The 13437-nt window shown below is 56.6% G+C and overlaps 1 protein-coding gene across 1 annotated transcript; it reads right to left on the bottom strand.

The window, feature by feature from the left end:
• Positions 1-1149: 1149 nt before the first annotated feature.
• Positions 1150-12842, bottom strand: ARHGEF15 (Rho guanine nucleotide exchange factor 15). Its single transcript, XM_068530250.1, has 16 exons — positions 12748-12842; positions 10174-10832; positions 9580-9912; positions 9268-9322; positions 8360-8418; positions 8046-8257; positions 7760-7920; positions 7434-7586; positions 7170-7299; positions 5756-5830; positions 5561-5653; positions 5312-5472; positions 5076-5228; positions 4833-4915; positions 4618-4722; positions 1150-3158 (listed from the first exon to the last, which is right to left on the bottom strand). The coding sequence occupies exons 2-16, from the start codon at positions 10781-10783 to the stop codon at positions 3007-3009; spliced, it is 2535 nt and encodes an 844-aa protein (XP_068386351.1). The 5' UTR covers positions 10784-10832; positions 12748-12842; the 3' UTR covers positions 1150-3006.
• Between the last annotated feature and the right edge of the window lie 595 nt (positions 12843-13437).

Raw genomic sequence — 13437 nt, 5'->3', positions numbered from 1 at the left:
GTACCCCCTCCCTTTTTTTTTTTTTTTTTTTTGGCCACGCTGCAAGGCATGCTGGATCTTAGTTCCCCAACCAGGGATCAAACCCACGCTCCCGGCAGTGGAAGGGTGGACTCTCAACCTCTGGACCGCCAGGGACGTCCCATACCTTCCCCCGCCCCCACCATCCATTATTCCATTTTCTCTTTCTTACCAGGGCCCCATTCCTTCTCCCATCCACTTTCTCCATGCTGCTGGTGGTCCTCGTTCCCTCACATCTGCCTCTTTCATGCCCTTCTACCCTCTCCGACAGGCCTGCAGAATGCAGACCCCTCCAGGACCACACACACACACACTCAGGTCACCCCAAAATGGAAAGGGGCCTCTGAGATAACAGAAACATGACAGTCCCCTTCCCTCCCTGTCTTTCCGTCTCTTTGGAACATGCGGTTGTATTTTGTCTTTACTTCCCCCAAACAATTCTTCACTGGTCTCCATCTCCCCATCATCCCAATATTAGAACCTCTGACTTGGAGCCTGGAGGCTTCCTTTAGTGGCAGGACTCGGGGAGGGAGTGAGGAGTTGAGACGGAACATATATGGGGCACATGTGCAGCTTTGTGTCTGCCTCTGGATGTGTGTCTGTCTGTCTCTGACTATGTCAGAGGAAGAGGGGAGTTTGTGTGGAGGAACTCCCGCACCAGGAAAAGAAGGAGCCTGTAGGCCAGCTCCCTCCCCATGACCGCTGCCTTCTCTTTCTGGACTTCAATCCCCTTGCGACCACCCCTAGAGTGCTCTCTGCCCAGATCTTCCCAGATGCTCCCTTCTTGTCATTTGGGTCTCAGCTCAATGTTACCTCCTCCAGGGTCTTCCCCAAAGCCACGTACACACACACACACACACACATACACACGGCACTCTGTATCATAGCCTTCGCTATATTTTCTTCATAGCATTCACTGCTACCTGATCTTTTCTTACTTAGTAACTTCCCCCCACCTGCTCCCCCAGAATGTAGGCTCCTTGAGGTCAAGGCCTTTGTCTGTTTCATCTCTGTGTCCCCAGATCCTAGAAGAGTGCCTGGCACATGGAAGGCACTCAATAAATAGGTGTAGAATTGAAATTAATTAGACAGAGATGCTTGCTGGTCAGTAAAGGATCTTTATTGCTGACTGATTGCCCTCTGTGTCCTTCTTGCTGCATCTTCATCCCCTGCCAGAGCCCCATCCATATCTGGCTCTGCCTGTCCTCTTCCCCAACCTGCAGCAGCTCTCTGCTTCAGCATCTGCAACCCTCCTCTCATCACACCGCCATAGATCCCTCAGGAGCTATGAGTGTGCCAACACACCTTGCACCTGGTCTCCAAGCCCCAGTTCCCAGCAGAGCTGACTCTTGCTCTCAAAGGATCCCTTTTCAACCAGCCCCTCCCCCCTAATAAAGTCACATTTGGAAACCACTGCTCCTTTAAGCACATGCTCCCTGGAGAGCCTCAATGCAGCTCCACCATTTATTGAGGGTTTCTCATATGTCAGGCATTGTGCTAGGTGAATCTCCAAAGTCATAGACATGCCAAATGCCAGTGCCTTTCTCCCTCTCAGTCTCCCAGAGTCCTTGCACCTCCAGTGGTCTGCGTGGCGGTTTCTGTCCTGGGCAAGTTGCCATGCATGAGCTGAAGGAAAGGTGTGATGGCTCAGCTCAGGGACGACCTTGTGCCAGGCCCGGGACCCCAGTTGCCAGCAGCTGTCTGCTCCGCTCTGTCTCCATTCCTCACCTCCTTCTGGCATTGTGCGGGGGCAGTTTCTCATCTGGAAGCAGATGCTCTGGGTGGGATTAGGCAGTAATGCTGGTTCTCTGTTCTCTCCCCACTGCTTGGCCCAGTGTTTCTGTGAAAGGACCAGGATGAAGGCAAGAAAGCCCTAGAGGCTCAGCTGGCCCGAGATCCACAGTTCCTGTTTCTTCACTCAACCCTGGGACCCAGAGCCAGTCTGAAGCCCGAGGCTGAGGCTGAATGGCTGGTTATCGTTCAGGTTGGAGGATCTGCAGGCAGGGATTATGGAGGCCAAGCTTTGGGCAAGGAGAAGGGCCTGCAGGCTTCAGGAGGCCTCGGACCCCAGTTACTGGCCATCTTCAGCCCCTTGGACTCCTCTGCCAGGCTGCTTGGCTGCTCCACAATATCATCCCCCAACTGTCATGGAACCCTGGCCTCCAAGAGACCCAGAACCCAGGCCTCTCATCCCCAGCTCTGGCCCTCTGCCTGCCAACCACACCCAGCACATTCTCCACTGGAGCTCAGACCTAGTGTCTTTCTTGAGGAGACTAATAGGAAAAATGGGGAGTGAGGGGAGAAATAGAGGATTCAATCATCTGGGAAGGGGGCAAGACCACACACACATCATGTTCAGCAGAATCACCTTCCTTGATACATACACAGACATAGGCACACACACACAGATTCTCTGAGACACACACTCTGGATTCTTCTAGAAGAGAGGAAGTGGCTTAAGAGGACACAGGAGGCACCCCAGGAATGGAATCTAATACTTCCCAGACTCAAAAGGCAAGACGGTCGTTGCTATAGCACCAAGCAGGGTTCCTACTGGTCTCTTGCACCCAGATCACCATCTTCTTTGGCTGGATGTGTCCCTACTGCTGGCTATTTTATCCTAGGACTTTATCTCCAGTGCAGCCCTCTTTTAGCTGCACTGCCCTAGCTTCGCTTTCTTGGCTGTGAGCATAGCAGGGATACTCACTGGCCAGAGGCTCAGCCAGCTCAGCACCCACTGGCCACTCTGCACTGAGCCTCTTGTCTCCACTGGCAATCCACTCAAGCCATCTTCATTCTCCCTCATGCGTGGGCTCAGACGGCCCTGTTTTCATTGGCTGCCCAGTCTTGAAGCTCGGTCCCTATTGGTTGCCACTGAGGTAGCGTTTCCACTGACAGCAAATCCAATGGATGGATGGGCTTTGTCTCCTCTGTGCCAGGCTGCCCGCTGTCCCAACTTGTGCCACCCCCCCGCCCCCCCGGCCTGCATTAGGGTTGGGGGGCACTGGGGGAGCCTGAAGAGGGCCCAACAGCCTCCAGGAGCCTCTGGTGCTGACGAAGGTGCTTCCTCCTTTCGTGTTCCCCCGTGACTTCACACACCAACTGCGCAGGGAAGGCCCCAGGAAGCCCCTTCAGCCAGCCTGGGGAAAGAGAGACAAGGGCCTAAGTGGGACCGGGGCAGGGGGCAGGTCAGGACGGAGAGGAGGCCCAGTGGGGTCTAATGCCTGAAGGTCATGGCGGGTGCGGGGATTAGTGGAGAAGCCTGGGAGAATTGGTAAAAAGGCCATTAGAGGTGGAGGAAACATCATCATCAAAGAGGGTCGGGGTCCTTCTGCTCAGTGTTATGTGGCAGCCTGGATGGGAGGGGAGTTCGGGGGAGAAGGGATACAGGTATATGTATGGCTGAGTTGCTTTGCTGTGCACCTGAAACTATCACAACATTGTTAATCGGCTATACCCCAATATAAAATAAAAAGTTAAAGAAAAAAAAGAAAAGAGGATCGGGCTCCCTCCTCTGTCAAGCCCTGCGATGACTGTTCATCTCACTCAGAGTGAGAGCCAGACTCCTTACAGGAACCTACGAGGACCCACGTGATCTGGTCCCCGCTACCCCTATGATGTCATCTGCTTCTCCCCGTTTTCCTCACTCCCTCTAGCCACACTGGCTTCCTTACTGCTCCTCAAACACACCAGCCTGACTCCTGCCTCCCTCTGGGACACTCTTCCCCCAGACACCACGTGCCTAAATTCCTCACCTCCACCAAATCACTGCTCACACGGTGCCTCCTCAACAAGGTCCCCCTCGACCTCCCTACTTAAACATGTAAGCCTACCCAACCCCGGGACTCCTGACCCCCTTGACTCTGCTTCACTTTCATTTTCCCACAGCACTTACCACCTTCAGACAGTATAATTTACTTATTTATCTTTTTTTTTTTTTAACATCTTTATTGGAGTATAATTGCTTTACCATGTGGTGTTAGTTTCTGCTGTATAACAAAGTGAATCAGCTCTATGTATATATATATCCCCATATCCCCTCCCTCTTGCGTTTCCCTCCCACCCTCCCTATCCCACCCCTCTAGGTGGTCACAAAGCACCGAGCTGATCTTCCTACTAGCTATCTATTTTACATTTGGTAGCGTACATATGTCCATGCCACTCTCTCACTTCGTCCCAGCTTACCCTTCCCCCTCCCCGTGTCCTCAAGTCCATTCTGTCTGTGTCTTTATTCCTGTCCTGCCCCTAGGTTTGTCAGAACCATTTTTTTTTTTTTTAGATTCCATATATATGCGTTCGCATACGGTATTTGTTTTTCTCTTTCTGACTTACTTCACTCTGTAATGACAGACTCTAGGTCCATCCACCTCACTACAAATAACTCAATTTCGTTTCTTTTTATGGCTGAGTAATATTCCATTGTATATATGTTACTTATTTATCTCGTTTATTCTTTATTGTTTCTCCTCCACTAGAACGTATAGTCTAGCAGGGCAGGCATATCTACGTGTTTGGTTTACTGGTGCCGAGAACAGCGAGTGGCACCTCATAGGTGCTTAATAAATACTTATTGAATGAATAAGTAAAAGAATCTCTCACCTTCGGGGCTCTTGTGTAGGTGCTTGTGGGGAGCCCTGGACTCCAGATTCCGTCCCTCAGTCTTGGCAGGTGTGGAAGTCTCTGAACAGAGTTCCTGGGAACAGTCTGGTCGGGGCGGGTGACATTACAGTGGGATCCAGACTCTTTTTAGCTTCTCTCCATATTCCCCTGAAGACTCACTTTTCCTTCCCTCCTCCCCTCTAGGGAACACTCACCACAGTCCTCATAGATGGTGCCCGGGGAGCAGGGAAGGGGGCCTGGGGTAGGGAAGGCTCCCAGCCAGCGCTGCATGTCTGATCTGGTGGGAATATAGGGAAGGGTCACAGTTGGCCCGGGAGATCCTCCTGGGGGTTAGTTAGGCAGGGGCTTCGGAGGAGAGAGATTAGGGAGGAGGGTGGTGGACTCGGAGAGGTCAAGTGAGGGTCCCCAGGGTGTTTTCTGAAGGAGACACAACTCACAGGGATGAAGCTTGGAGTAGCCGGTGGGTGGGACGGCCCTGGTGGTTGCTGAGAAGGGAGAGGCGGAACGTAGGTGGTCCAGATGGGTCCGGGACCTGCTGGGCCTGGACCAGGGAGCGATGGGCATAGTCCAGAACCTGTAGCCGCTGCCCACTGCCCAGGGAAGAGGAAGTTCAGAGGGAGAGCAGAGGTCCAGCGGGAATCCTGCCTGGGCTCCCTCCCTCCCTGAGACCCACCTCTTGGGCTGAGTGATGAGCAGCAGGTCACTGAAGAGCAGCAGGCAGAGGGGGGTGAAGCGGGGGCGGGAGGCGAAGAGCACACCCCCCCTCCTGCATCCTAACTCAGTCAGCTCCCCCTGCAACTCCAGGCGCCTGGACCAGGAGACCAGGGGCAGGGCCTGTGAGGAAGCAGGGGGGAGGTTCTGACTTCCCTGCAGCACCAGCACCGCGGGGAAAGGGAAGCAGGGAGCCTGGGCAGGATCTAACCTTGACTTTGTGGAAGCGCAGCCTCTGCGTGAGCCGGATCAGCTCCTCTGTCTGCTTCATGCGCCCCACCTCGGCGCTGCACCGCTCAATGATCTGGGTAAGGGGAGCCAAGTCACCCACTCCTACTCCCTTCCACCCCTTCCATCCCTCCCTACCGCCTCCTCACCTCCTCCAGCCCCAGCATCCCCCTCCAACCTTGCTGACAGCACCCAGAGCCTTCTGGGCATTCTCCTGGCGGCTGGACCCCTCCTCTGTCTGGCGCAGGATATTCTGGGGACGAGGAAGAAGGGTAATTGGGCCCCTGCTCTGTGGCTCTGGGATTCAGAGGGGCTGCAGCTCAGAGGATCCTGCCTGGCTTGGCATTTGGGGGTTCACAGGGCTGGGGGACCAGCCTCACCACTCGCTGTCTGCATAACCCTGAGCAAGTCAGGTTACCTCTCTGAGTCTCAGTTACCCCATCTGTAAAATGGGGATAACTCCCACCTTCCATACCATTAGCATTGTTGTGAGGATTCTGCAAGCAAATATACGTAAAGTACTTAGCATAGTCTTTGGGACATAGTAAATGCTGAAAAGAGGGTTGCTATTATTTTAATAATTATTAACCACAGCTATTAGTACAAACAATATAGCGTGGGGGTTAAGAGTGCCTGGATTTAAAGTTTGTCTCCATCAATTATTATCTGTGTGACCTGTGGCAAGTTATTTAACCTCTCTGAGCCTCAGTTTCCTCATCTATAAAGTGGGGTCAATAATAGTTCCTACCCTCACATAGTCGTTGGTAAGGTTAAACAAGCGTATTGCACTTAGAACCATGTCTAGAACAGACACCCCAGAGTTGTTTAGCTATTATGATTAATATCATCATTATTATGTTGTTGTTGTTGTCTACACTGGGGATATATAAAGCTGAATAAGACAACGGCACTGATGATCTAGTTGGGGACTCTTCACATTGAGATCCCCACATCAGGCAACCTAGTTTAGGGAGAAGTTTCTACTCTGTAACAGAAGAGTGTTTCTCACCCCTTTTTTCAGTATCAACCCACTAAGGAATCTTTTTAGACATTTTTTCCCTAATTGTTCCCCCCACCCCCATCAAATTTTAGTACCACAAATATACTGTATATCTATACACCCTGGCGCTTTGGAGTACCACAAGCCATTGGAATATTGAAGATTTTTTTGCCCCCCAAAGAACGAGTTTTTGCCTCCTTGAGGGTGATACCACCACACTGGGAAGGCATACGGTCAAAGACAGGACTGAGAGGACCTAAAAGACCACTCACCACATTCCCCCTGAGACCTGGAGAGAGAAAGGGACTTGCCCAAGGTCGCTCAGCCAGTTAGTGGCAGAGGTAAATCTAGAATTCAGGTGTCTAGCCAGAGGCTCTTTTCCTGCACCCAGACGGCTCCTTGAAACGTTTGGGTAGCTCCAGGTAGGGTTTGGTGGGTCCTGGATGGAGAGGCCCCGATTAGGAGTCCTGATTTAGGGGATTCTTGTGTTTGTGGTGGGGTGGGAAATGGTGATGGCGGGGCAGGCGGCCCCTGCGGAGAGTTCTCCAACGGGGTTGGTGGGGCCGACAAGGGCCCAAGCCAGGACGGCTACCTGCAGCAGCATGCGGAGCCGCGTGATGCGCTGAAAGGGCAGCAGCAGGAAGGACGGCAGCGGGAGCCGCTGGCACTTGGGGAGGCTCTGCAGCCGCCGCAGCTCCGCGGAGAAGCGCACGTTCGTGTCCCTGTAGAAGCAGGCGCAGGCTGGCGTCTGCCTCGAAGCCCCGATCTCCCCGCCACCTGCCCCGGCCTGGACCCCGGCCCTGCTCCCCATCTCCCGCCAGCACTGGTGACGTGGCCCCGCCCCTGGGACGCTCACATCAGGCGGCTGTACGTCTCCTCCTGATACTGCTGGTTCCGCACGTAATCCACGTACACGGAGAAAGGCCCCACGGCGTGGGCGTGCACCACGTCGCACAGGTCGCTGATGTGGGGGGAAGAGCGCACACGGGACAGTAACTTCCCTAGAAACCTGGGGGAGTGGGCGACAAGCAATGGAGCGGGGCAGAGAGCCAGGTGTCCCGGCTTCTCGAGGGACGAGCTGGGCACTAAGTGGGCCCTGCAGGGGAGGCCCGGGGACAGGAGAGAGCTGAGGAGTGCCTCCTCCCGAGGCCCGCTTTGCGGAGGGGTGGCGGCCCCACTGACCGCTCACTGACTCCCTGGACGCGCTGCACGTTGGAGAAGAGGGTGTGGTGATCCCGGGGGGTGAGCGTGTCCCGGAGCGCCTGGCTCAGCACAAAGGTGTCGGTCAGCAGCCGTAGGGAGCGCAGGTACGAGGCCTCGGATGTCACCACCTCGAACAGGCTCTGAGGAGGAAGAGCAGGGCGGGAGTGGAAAGCCCAGCTCCCACGCAGCCCAGGCGCCGGGTCCCAGGCTCCTACCCCCGCCCCCCCCCGCGCCGCCCCGCCCCCCGGACCCCAGGTGCGTCCACCTCCTGCATGCGCCTCTCCTGGGGGCTGAGGGTGTCCAGGAGGCCGCTGGCTCGCACAGCCGGAAGCTCCTGCCACAGCGTGTTGCGAGGCCCGGGGGGCCGGGCGAAGGGGGGAGCTTCCCCAGGATTTGCTGAAGAGGGTCCCCCATCCTCACTGACCCCCCACAGCTCCTCTGACAGCACGGCTGCGCGATAGGTCTGGTACAGGGGCTCTGGAGAGCAGATGTCGCACATCAGCGAAGTCCAGTGCCCCGGAACCCTCGCCCACTGCTGGATGGTCTCAGCAGGGACCCCCCGGGGCCGGAGGCCCTCACCGTCCTGCAGGGGCAGCTCCCAGTTCGGTTCCTTCAGCTCCTCCAGCTCCTCGTCCTCCCTGTGGAAAGAGAGAGGGATGGGGTTCCATCAGAACCACCGCCGGTGCACACCTCCAGGGGGTGCTCCTCACGTGACAGTGTAAGGGGGTGCACGACCTGCATGCAGGTTGTGTACAGGGACTGTGAACAAACCCCAGGTCGTTTTATGTGCCTGTTGTATGTGACGCCCTGTACTAAGTGCGCCCAAGCCATTCCTGCAGTCTCAGCTACTGTGCACCGGAGACTTCCAAGCCTCCATCTCCAGGGCTCTCATGGAATGACCATTGTCTGGAATGTCCTGTGGGTGCCTCGGTACAACTCAACCTGGGCAAACCCAGCTCTTATACCTCCCCGCTCTGTTCCGGTCATCAGCACCACCATGCACCCTTTCACCCAAAGTAAAAGCCCGGGAGAATAAACTCCAGTAAATGATTGTTGAATAAATGGATGGCCTCAGATTAACTCTGATAATGGTGGTGAAACGATTAACAGGCCCAGATAACACAGGAGAGATGTTCCTGGTTGATACATGGATTCACAGACAATAATTTCGATAGAAGCTCAAAGTGGGGGAACTAAAATGGTTTATTATGGCCCTGACTCGTCACCAATATCCGACCCCAACAACTTTATGAAGTACTTGGTATGTTTACCCCCATTTCACAGGTGAGGAGGCTGAGACCCAGAAAGGTTAAGTGACTTGTATAAGGTCACACAGCTGATAAGGGACAGAGCTGGGCTTAGAAACCGGCACTGCTTGTCCCTAATGGCCTAGGCCTTCTTCACTCCACACTTGTGGGGGTGGGATTCAGGTGGACCCGAAGGTTAGTCTGCTCTCAGGTAGGAATAAGGGTGGGAGTGTTCGGTACCTGCCCTCCATGGTGGCTGGAGGATTGTTCTGAGGGGCGCCATCGGGACTGTCCCCTAGAGAGAGAATCCAGAGAGAAGAGAGCAAGCTTCCAGGATCCCCAGCCCAGGACTCCTGACTCCCGCCCAGCAGAGACTGTTACTATAAAAACTACAACTCCAGTCAGTCCCAGAGCAGCAGCTGGCGGAGGAACAAGAAGCCCAGGGCCTGCTGGGGGTTGTAGTGAGTTGGTGTTCAGAATGCTTCACCTCCACTCCGTGGAGCCCAGAGGCCCCTTCCCAGCCCAGAGGTCCACTCCCCAGGGGCCCTGTACCTGTTTGGATTCCATCTTCGGAGGGCAGATCGAGATCTGGCTGTGGGGCGTCCCCAGAGCTGGTGACGTCCTGTCTGACCCGAGTTGGTTTGGGGGGCTTGAGGGGTGGCAGGAGTTTGCGCTCGGCAGTGGAACGGTAGGACGTGAGGACGACTGGGGGCTGGCTGAGGCTTGGAGGGCTGGGGCGGGAGCGGGAGGTCCGCAGTGGGGAGGCCCGGCAGAGGGCCCTGGGGCCGTCCTCATAGCCCCCCAGTGGCACCCATCGGAGCTCCAGGCCAGGCCGGGCCACGTGGCAGACACAAGGGCAGCAGGGAGGGCAGGCCAGTGCAGCATCTGTGGGAGACAGGGGCATCCTTAGGACACCCACCCTCCCCAGGCCTCCTCCCTCCCCTTAACCTGCCCAGCCTCAGGAACATGGAGGTCAGCCCTAGGCATCTATCACCTCTACCCTGACTCTCTTCAAACCCCCAGAAATCTGAAAACCAGATTTTCCAAACATGGAATCCAGTTTTTAAAAAGTAGCCCCTTAAAGTACCCAATCTTAAAGGCCTGAAAACAAAGAAGAGGAGCCGGATTGAGCCAGCCCGGGCTTACCTGGAGTGCCGTTCTCCTGGGACCCACTCCCAGCGAGGATGCCCTGGGCGGTCTCTCTCTCCCCATTCACATCCAGTCCCCCTGGAGGACCCGGCTCCAGGGCATCTGGAGCCTGGACCCTGCCTTCAGCCCCCCACTCGAACCTGCCAGCCAGTCTCCGCACGGTGCCTGTGGCCGAGGCAGAGCCATCCTGGCCAGGGGCCCGGGTCGAGTGGAGCAGGGGCAGAGCTGTTCGGGGTGACCCGGAGGGTTTGGGTGGGGGCACTGGAGACCGGAGAGCAGGTTCTGGGGAGATGGAGCGCCGGGACACTGGGCTGGGGGTGCCGGAAGGCGAGTCTGGGGAAGTCTGGGAGTCGAGGCTGGCTTTAGAAGCTGACGGGGGCAGAAGGGCTGGGGGCTTGAGGGACGGGGCTGGGGGCTCCCAGAAGATGGGGGTGCACATCAGGCTTGGCGCCTCGTTGGCAGTGAGGGGAGGCTCTTGTGGAGAGGAGCCGTTGTGGTGGGCCCCCGGGGACTGGGCAGCCCGGGGGCGAGAAGGGGGGCGCGGCCGGATGATCCGAGGGGGCTTCTGAGTAGGGGGTGTTGCTGCAGGAAGAGACTGAGCTGACATCTTCCTCTGAGCTCTTCCAAGGAGTGGGGTACACTGCTGGAGTCATCCCCTGAGGAAGAGGGGCAGAAAGAGAGACCCTTAGTGCCCACGAGTAGACCGAGGCCGTGAGCAGAAATGTTTGCAAGTAAATGAGCCAAGATTTCAGAGTCAGGAGGGAAGGCGGGTACACTTCCTCTCTTCCCATTTCCACTGTCTTCTCCCTCTACCTCTCACCGCTCCTTATTCCATTCCCTGAGGACTCTGAACCCTCCCTGGCACCCCCAGCCTCCATTGCGCTCTGTCTTTCAGCCTCTGCTGCCCCAGTCAGGCCAGAGGAGACAGTGAGGCCAGAGTTGGGGCACCTGGGTAGAGACCCAGGCTGGGGGAGGGGTACAAGAGAACTGGATCAGTAAGGGAAATGGGGTGTGCTGGTAGAGCCGCTATGTGTCTACCTGATTTATTGTGTTTTGTGTCTGTAGTGAGTGCTGTGGAGGTTTGTGTGTGTGGTTTAAGCGTGAGTGGACATGGTGTGTTTCTAGTGCTACATGAACGGGGTGTTGGATGCTGTGTTTCAGAGTGTATCTGTTATATGCGAGTGTGCAGTGGGAGAGTGGAGTACACAGTGTGTGTGGTGTGCTGTGTGAGATGGGGCTGCAAGGGTGCGTGTGTTCCGTGCTGTCGTGTGGGGCGTATGTGCGGTGTGCGTCTGCCTGCGCGCCCGCCTGTGCCTGGGCCGTGAGGGATGCATCACTATTTCCCTGCTCCAACGGGCCCTCCGCCCCCATTTCCCAGTTCCTCTCTCCGGACTCTCCCTTTCCGGATTATTTTTAGTCTCCTTTTCCTGCCATGAAGATTCCTGGAGCCTCTGACCCCAAGAGCCCAGGAGGCCCCGGCATGGTCTCTCCTGCCCCATCCTCATCCCTGCCTGTCTCCCAGCCCCCCACCTGGTCCCGGAGAAAGGCCCCGGTGGAAGCCTGGGTCCTGCCAGGATGCCTAGAGGGTGGTCAGGAGGCCAGAATAAAGGTGAGGACCAATGGGGCCAAGACGCTGGGACCTGGGCTCACTTCCTCCCGCCGGGAAGGCGCTGTAATCCTGAGAAGGCAGCAAGGTCCGGGCTGGGAGACCTGGCGCCCCCAAACTCCCCTGTGGAGTCAGCAGGAGAGTCAGATCCCTCCAGGCCCCAGATTGGTTTTTGAGAAATGATGCAGGGTGGGGGCTGGGAGCTGTAGACTGGGAGTCTTGCAGCTCAATGGCCTCTGTGTTCTGGCAGGAAGCTCCTTAGGTGACCCCGGGCAGTAGCCTCGCCAGCTGGCCAGCTCCTCCCCAGCCTTGCCCCCCTCAGAGATCCCTGCCCCCCTCAGGTACCAGCCCTAATTTCCTCCCCCCGCCCCCCACTCAGGCCTCTCGCAGGGATCCAGGTACTCGGCCCAAGCACTCACCCTCGAGGCCTCTCCACTCTCGGTCACCTCCCGGGGCCCGAGTGAGTAGGGGCAGGAAACAGGAATCGGATCCTCCTCCCAACCGGACACCCCCCCCCCCAAACCACACCACACTCCACATGCGCACACTGGGGCTCTGGAAGATGTGAGGGACCCCGAATGCCGGGTTTCGGAGGATAACAGAGTCTGGGGAAAGGATGTAACTCAGCTGTGGAGAGTGGGCTGTTTGTGCACGTTGTATGTGCACGTTCTGTCCTGGGTCCGCATTGCTGTGTGGACAGCGGCTGGCGGTGGACAGGGGTGGGGGTGAGGGCAGGGTGGCAATGGCACCGGCTGGGCTGGCGGGAGGGCGTGGGCTCCAGACACCTCTGGATCGCTGAGGGATGCGGTGTGCGTCCCTCGACGGCGTGTCTGACCATCTCTTCCACACCTCGCATGACAGCCTGTCCCTTTCGCATCCAACCTGCCCCCTGGGGGTGAGTCAGCCCATTATTTCACACCAAGGGACCCCATCGCCCATCCCGGTTTCCCCCTCCCTAAATTTACCTTTATCTTTTTGGAAGCGGTTTCTATTTTCAGCCCGTCCTGCCTGCCCCTTGGAGCAAGGAACGCGGGGCCAGGTCTCTGATGGTCTGTTCCTGTGTTTCTGGGGCGGGAACTGAGGGCGCAGATTGAGATCTCCGCAGAGGAAGCCAGTTCCTCAGCCCCACCCGCCCATTGTGTCAGGCGAGTGTGTGTGTGTAGTGGACCAAGGGGTCGGTGTGATATCTCGGTGCACCCCAGGTGGATATGCCCTTTGCTGGGCCCCCTGCCTGCTCCCCATTCTCAGTCCCTGTCTCTCAGGGTCCTAGCCCCTGACTCTCCCTGTCCCCCTGGGAGGCTGTGATGCTGATTGGCTGGGAGTCAGTACCCCTGGGGGTGGGGGCAGTGGGCAGGGGTCCCTCTCACCTCTAATTTGCTCTGTGATTGAAGAGCTGAGTTCCCAGGGCTCAGAGTGTGTCATAAAAACAACTGAGGGGGCGGAATGAGCCACACCCCAGCCTGGGAAGTAGGGTAACGAGAGGAAGATGCAAGGGCAGTTAGGAACTCAGGGGGCCTTTGCCCACGCCCAGGTGCCTGCTTTTGCCAGACTTTCTCACACACACACACACACACACACACACTCCAAACAAGACGCTAAGACGAAAAGCCAGAAAACTGGGATAAAACATATGTTTTAACTCATTTTTCCTCAGA

Source organism: Eschrichtius robustus, chromosome 20, assembly GCF_028021215.1.
Source record: "Eschrichtius robustus isolate mEscRob2 chromosome 20, mEscRob2.pri, whole genome shotgun sequence".
Lineage (NCBI taxonomy): Eukaryota > Metazoa > Chordata > Mammalia > Artiodactyla > Eschrichtiidae > Eschrichtius > Eschrichtius robustus.
The sequence above is the reverse complement of the archived record's forward strand: the minus strand, read 5'-3'. Positions and strand labels throughout refer to the sequence as shown.

Bases quoted from the DNA above. Each gene is read 5' to 3' on its own strand.
- ARHGEF15 (XM_068530250.1), bottom strand. From the start codon at position 10,783: ATGTCAGCTCAGTCTCTTCCTGCAGCAACACCCCCTACTCAGAAGCCC. The intron at 7,587-7,759 runs GTCAGTGGGGCC...CCACTCCCCCAG, and splicing joins GTCCAGGGAGTCAGTGAGCG to GTTTCTAGGGAAGTTACTGT. The intron at 5,831-7,169 runs GTAGCCGTCCTG...CCTCGTCCCCAG, and splicing joins GGCTCCGCATGCTGCTGCAG to AATATCCTGCGCCAGACAGA.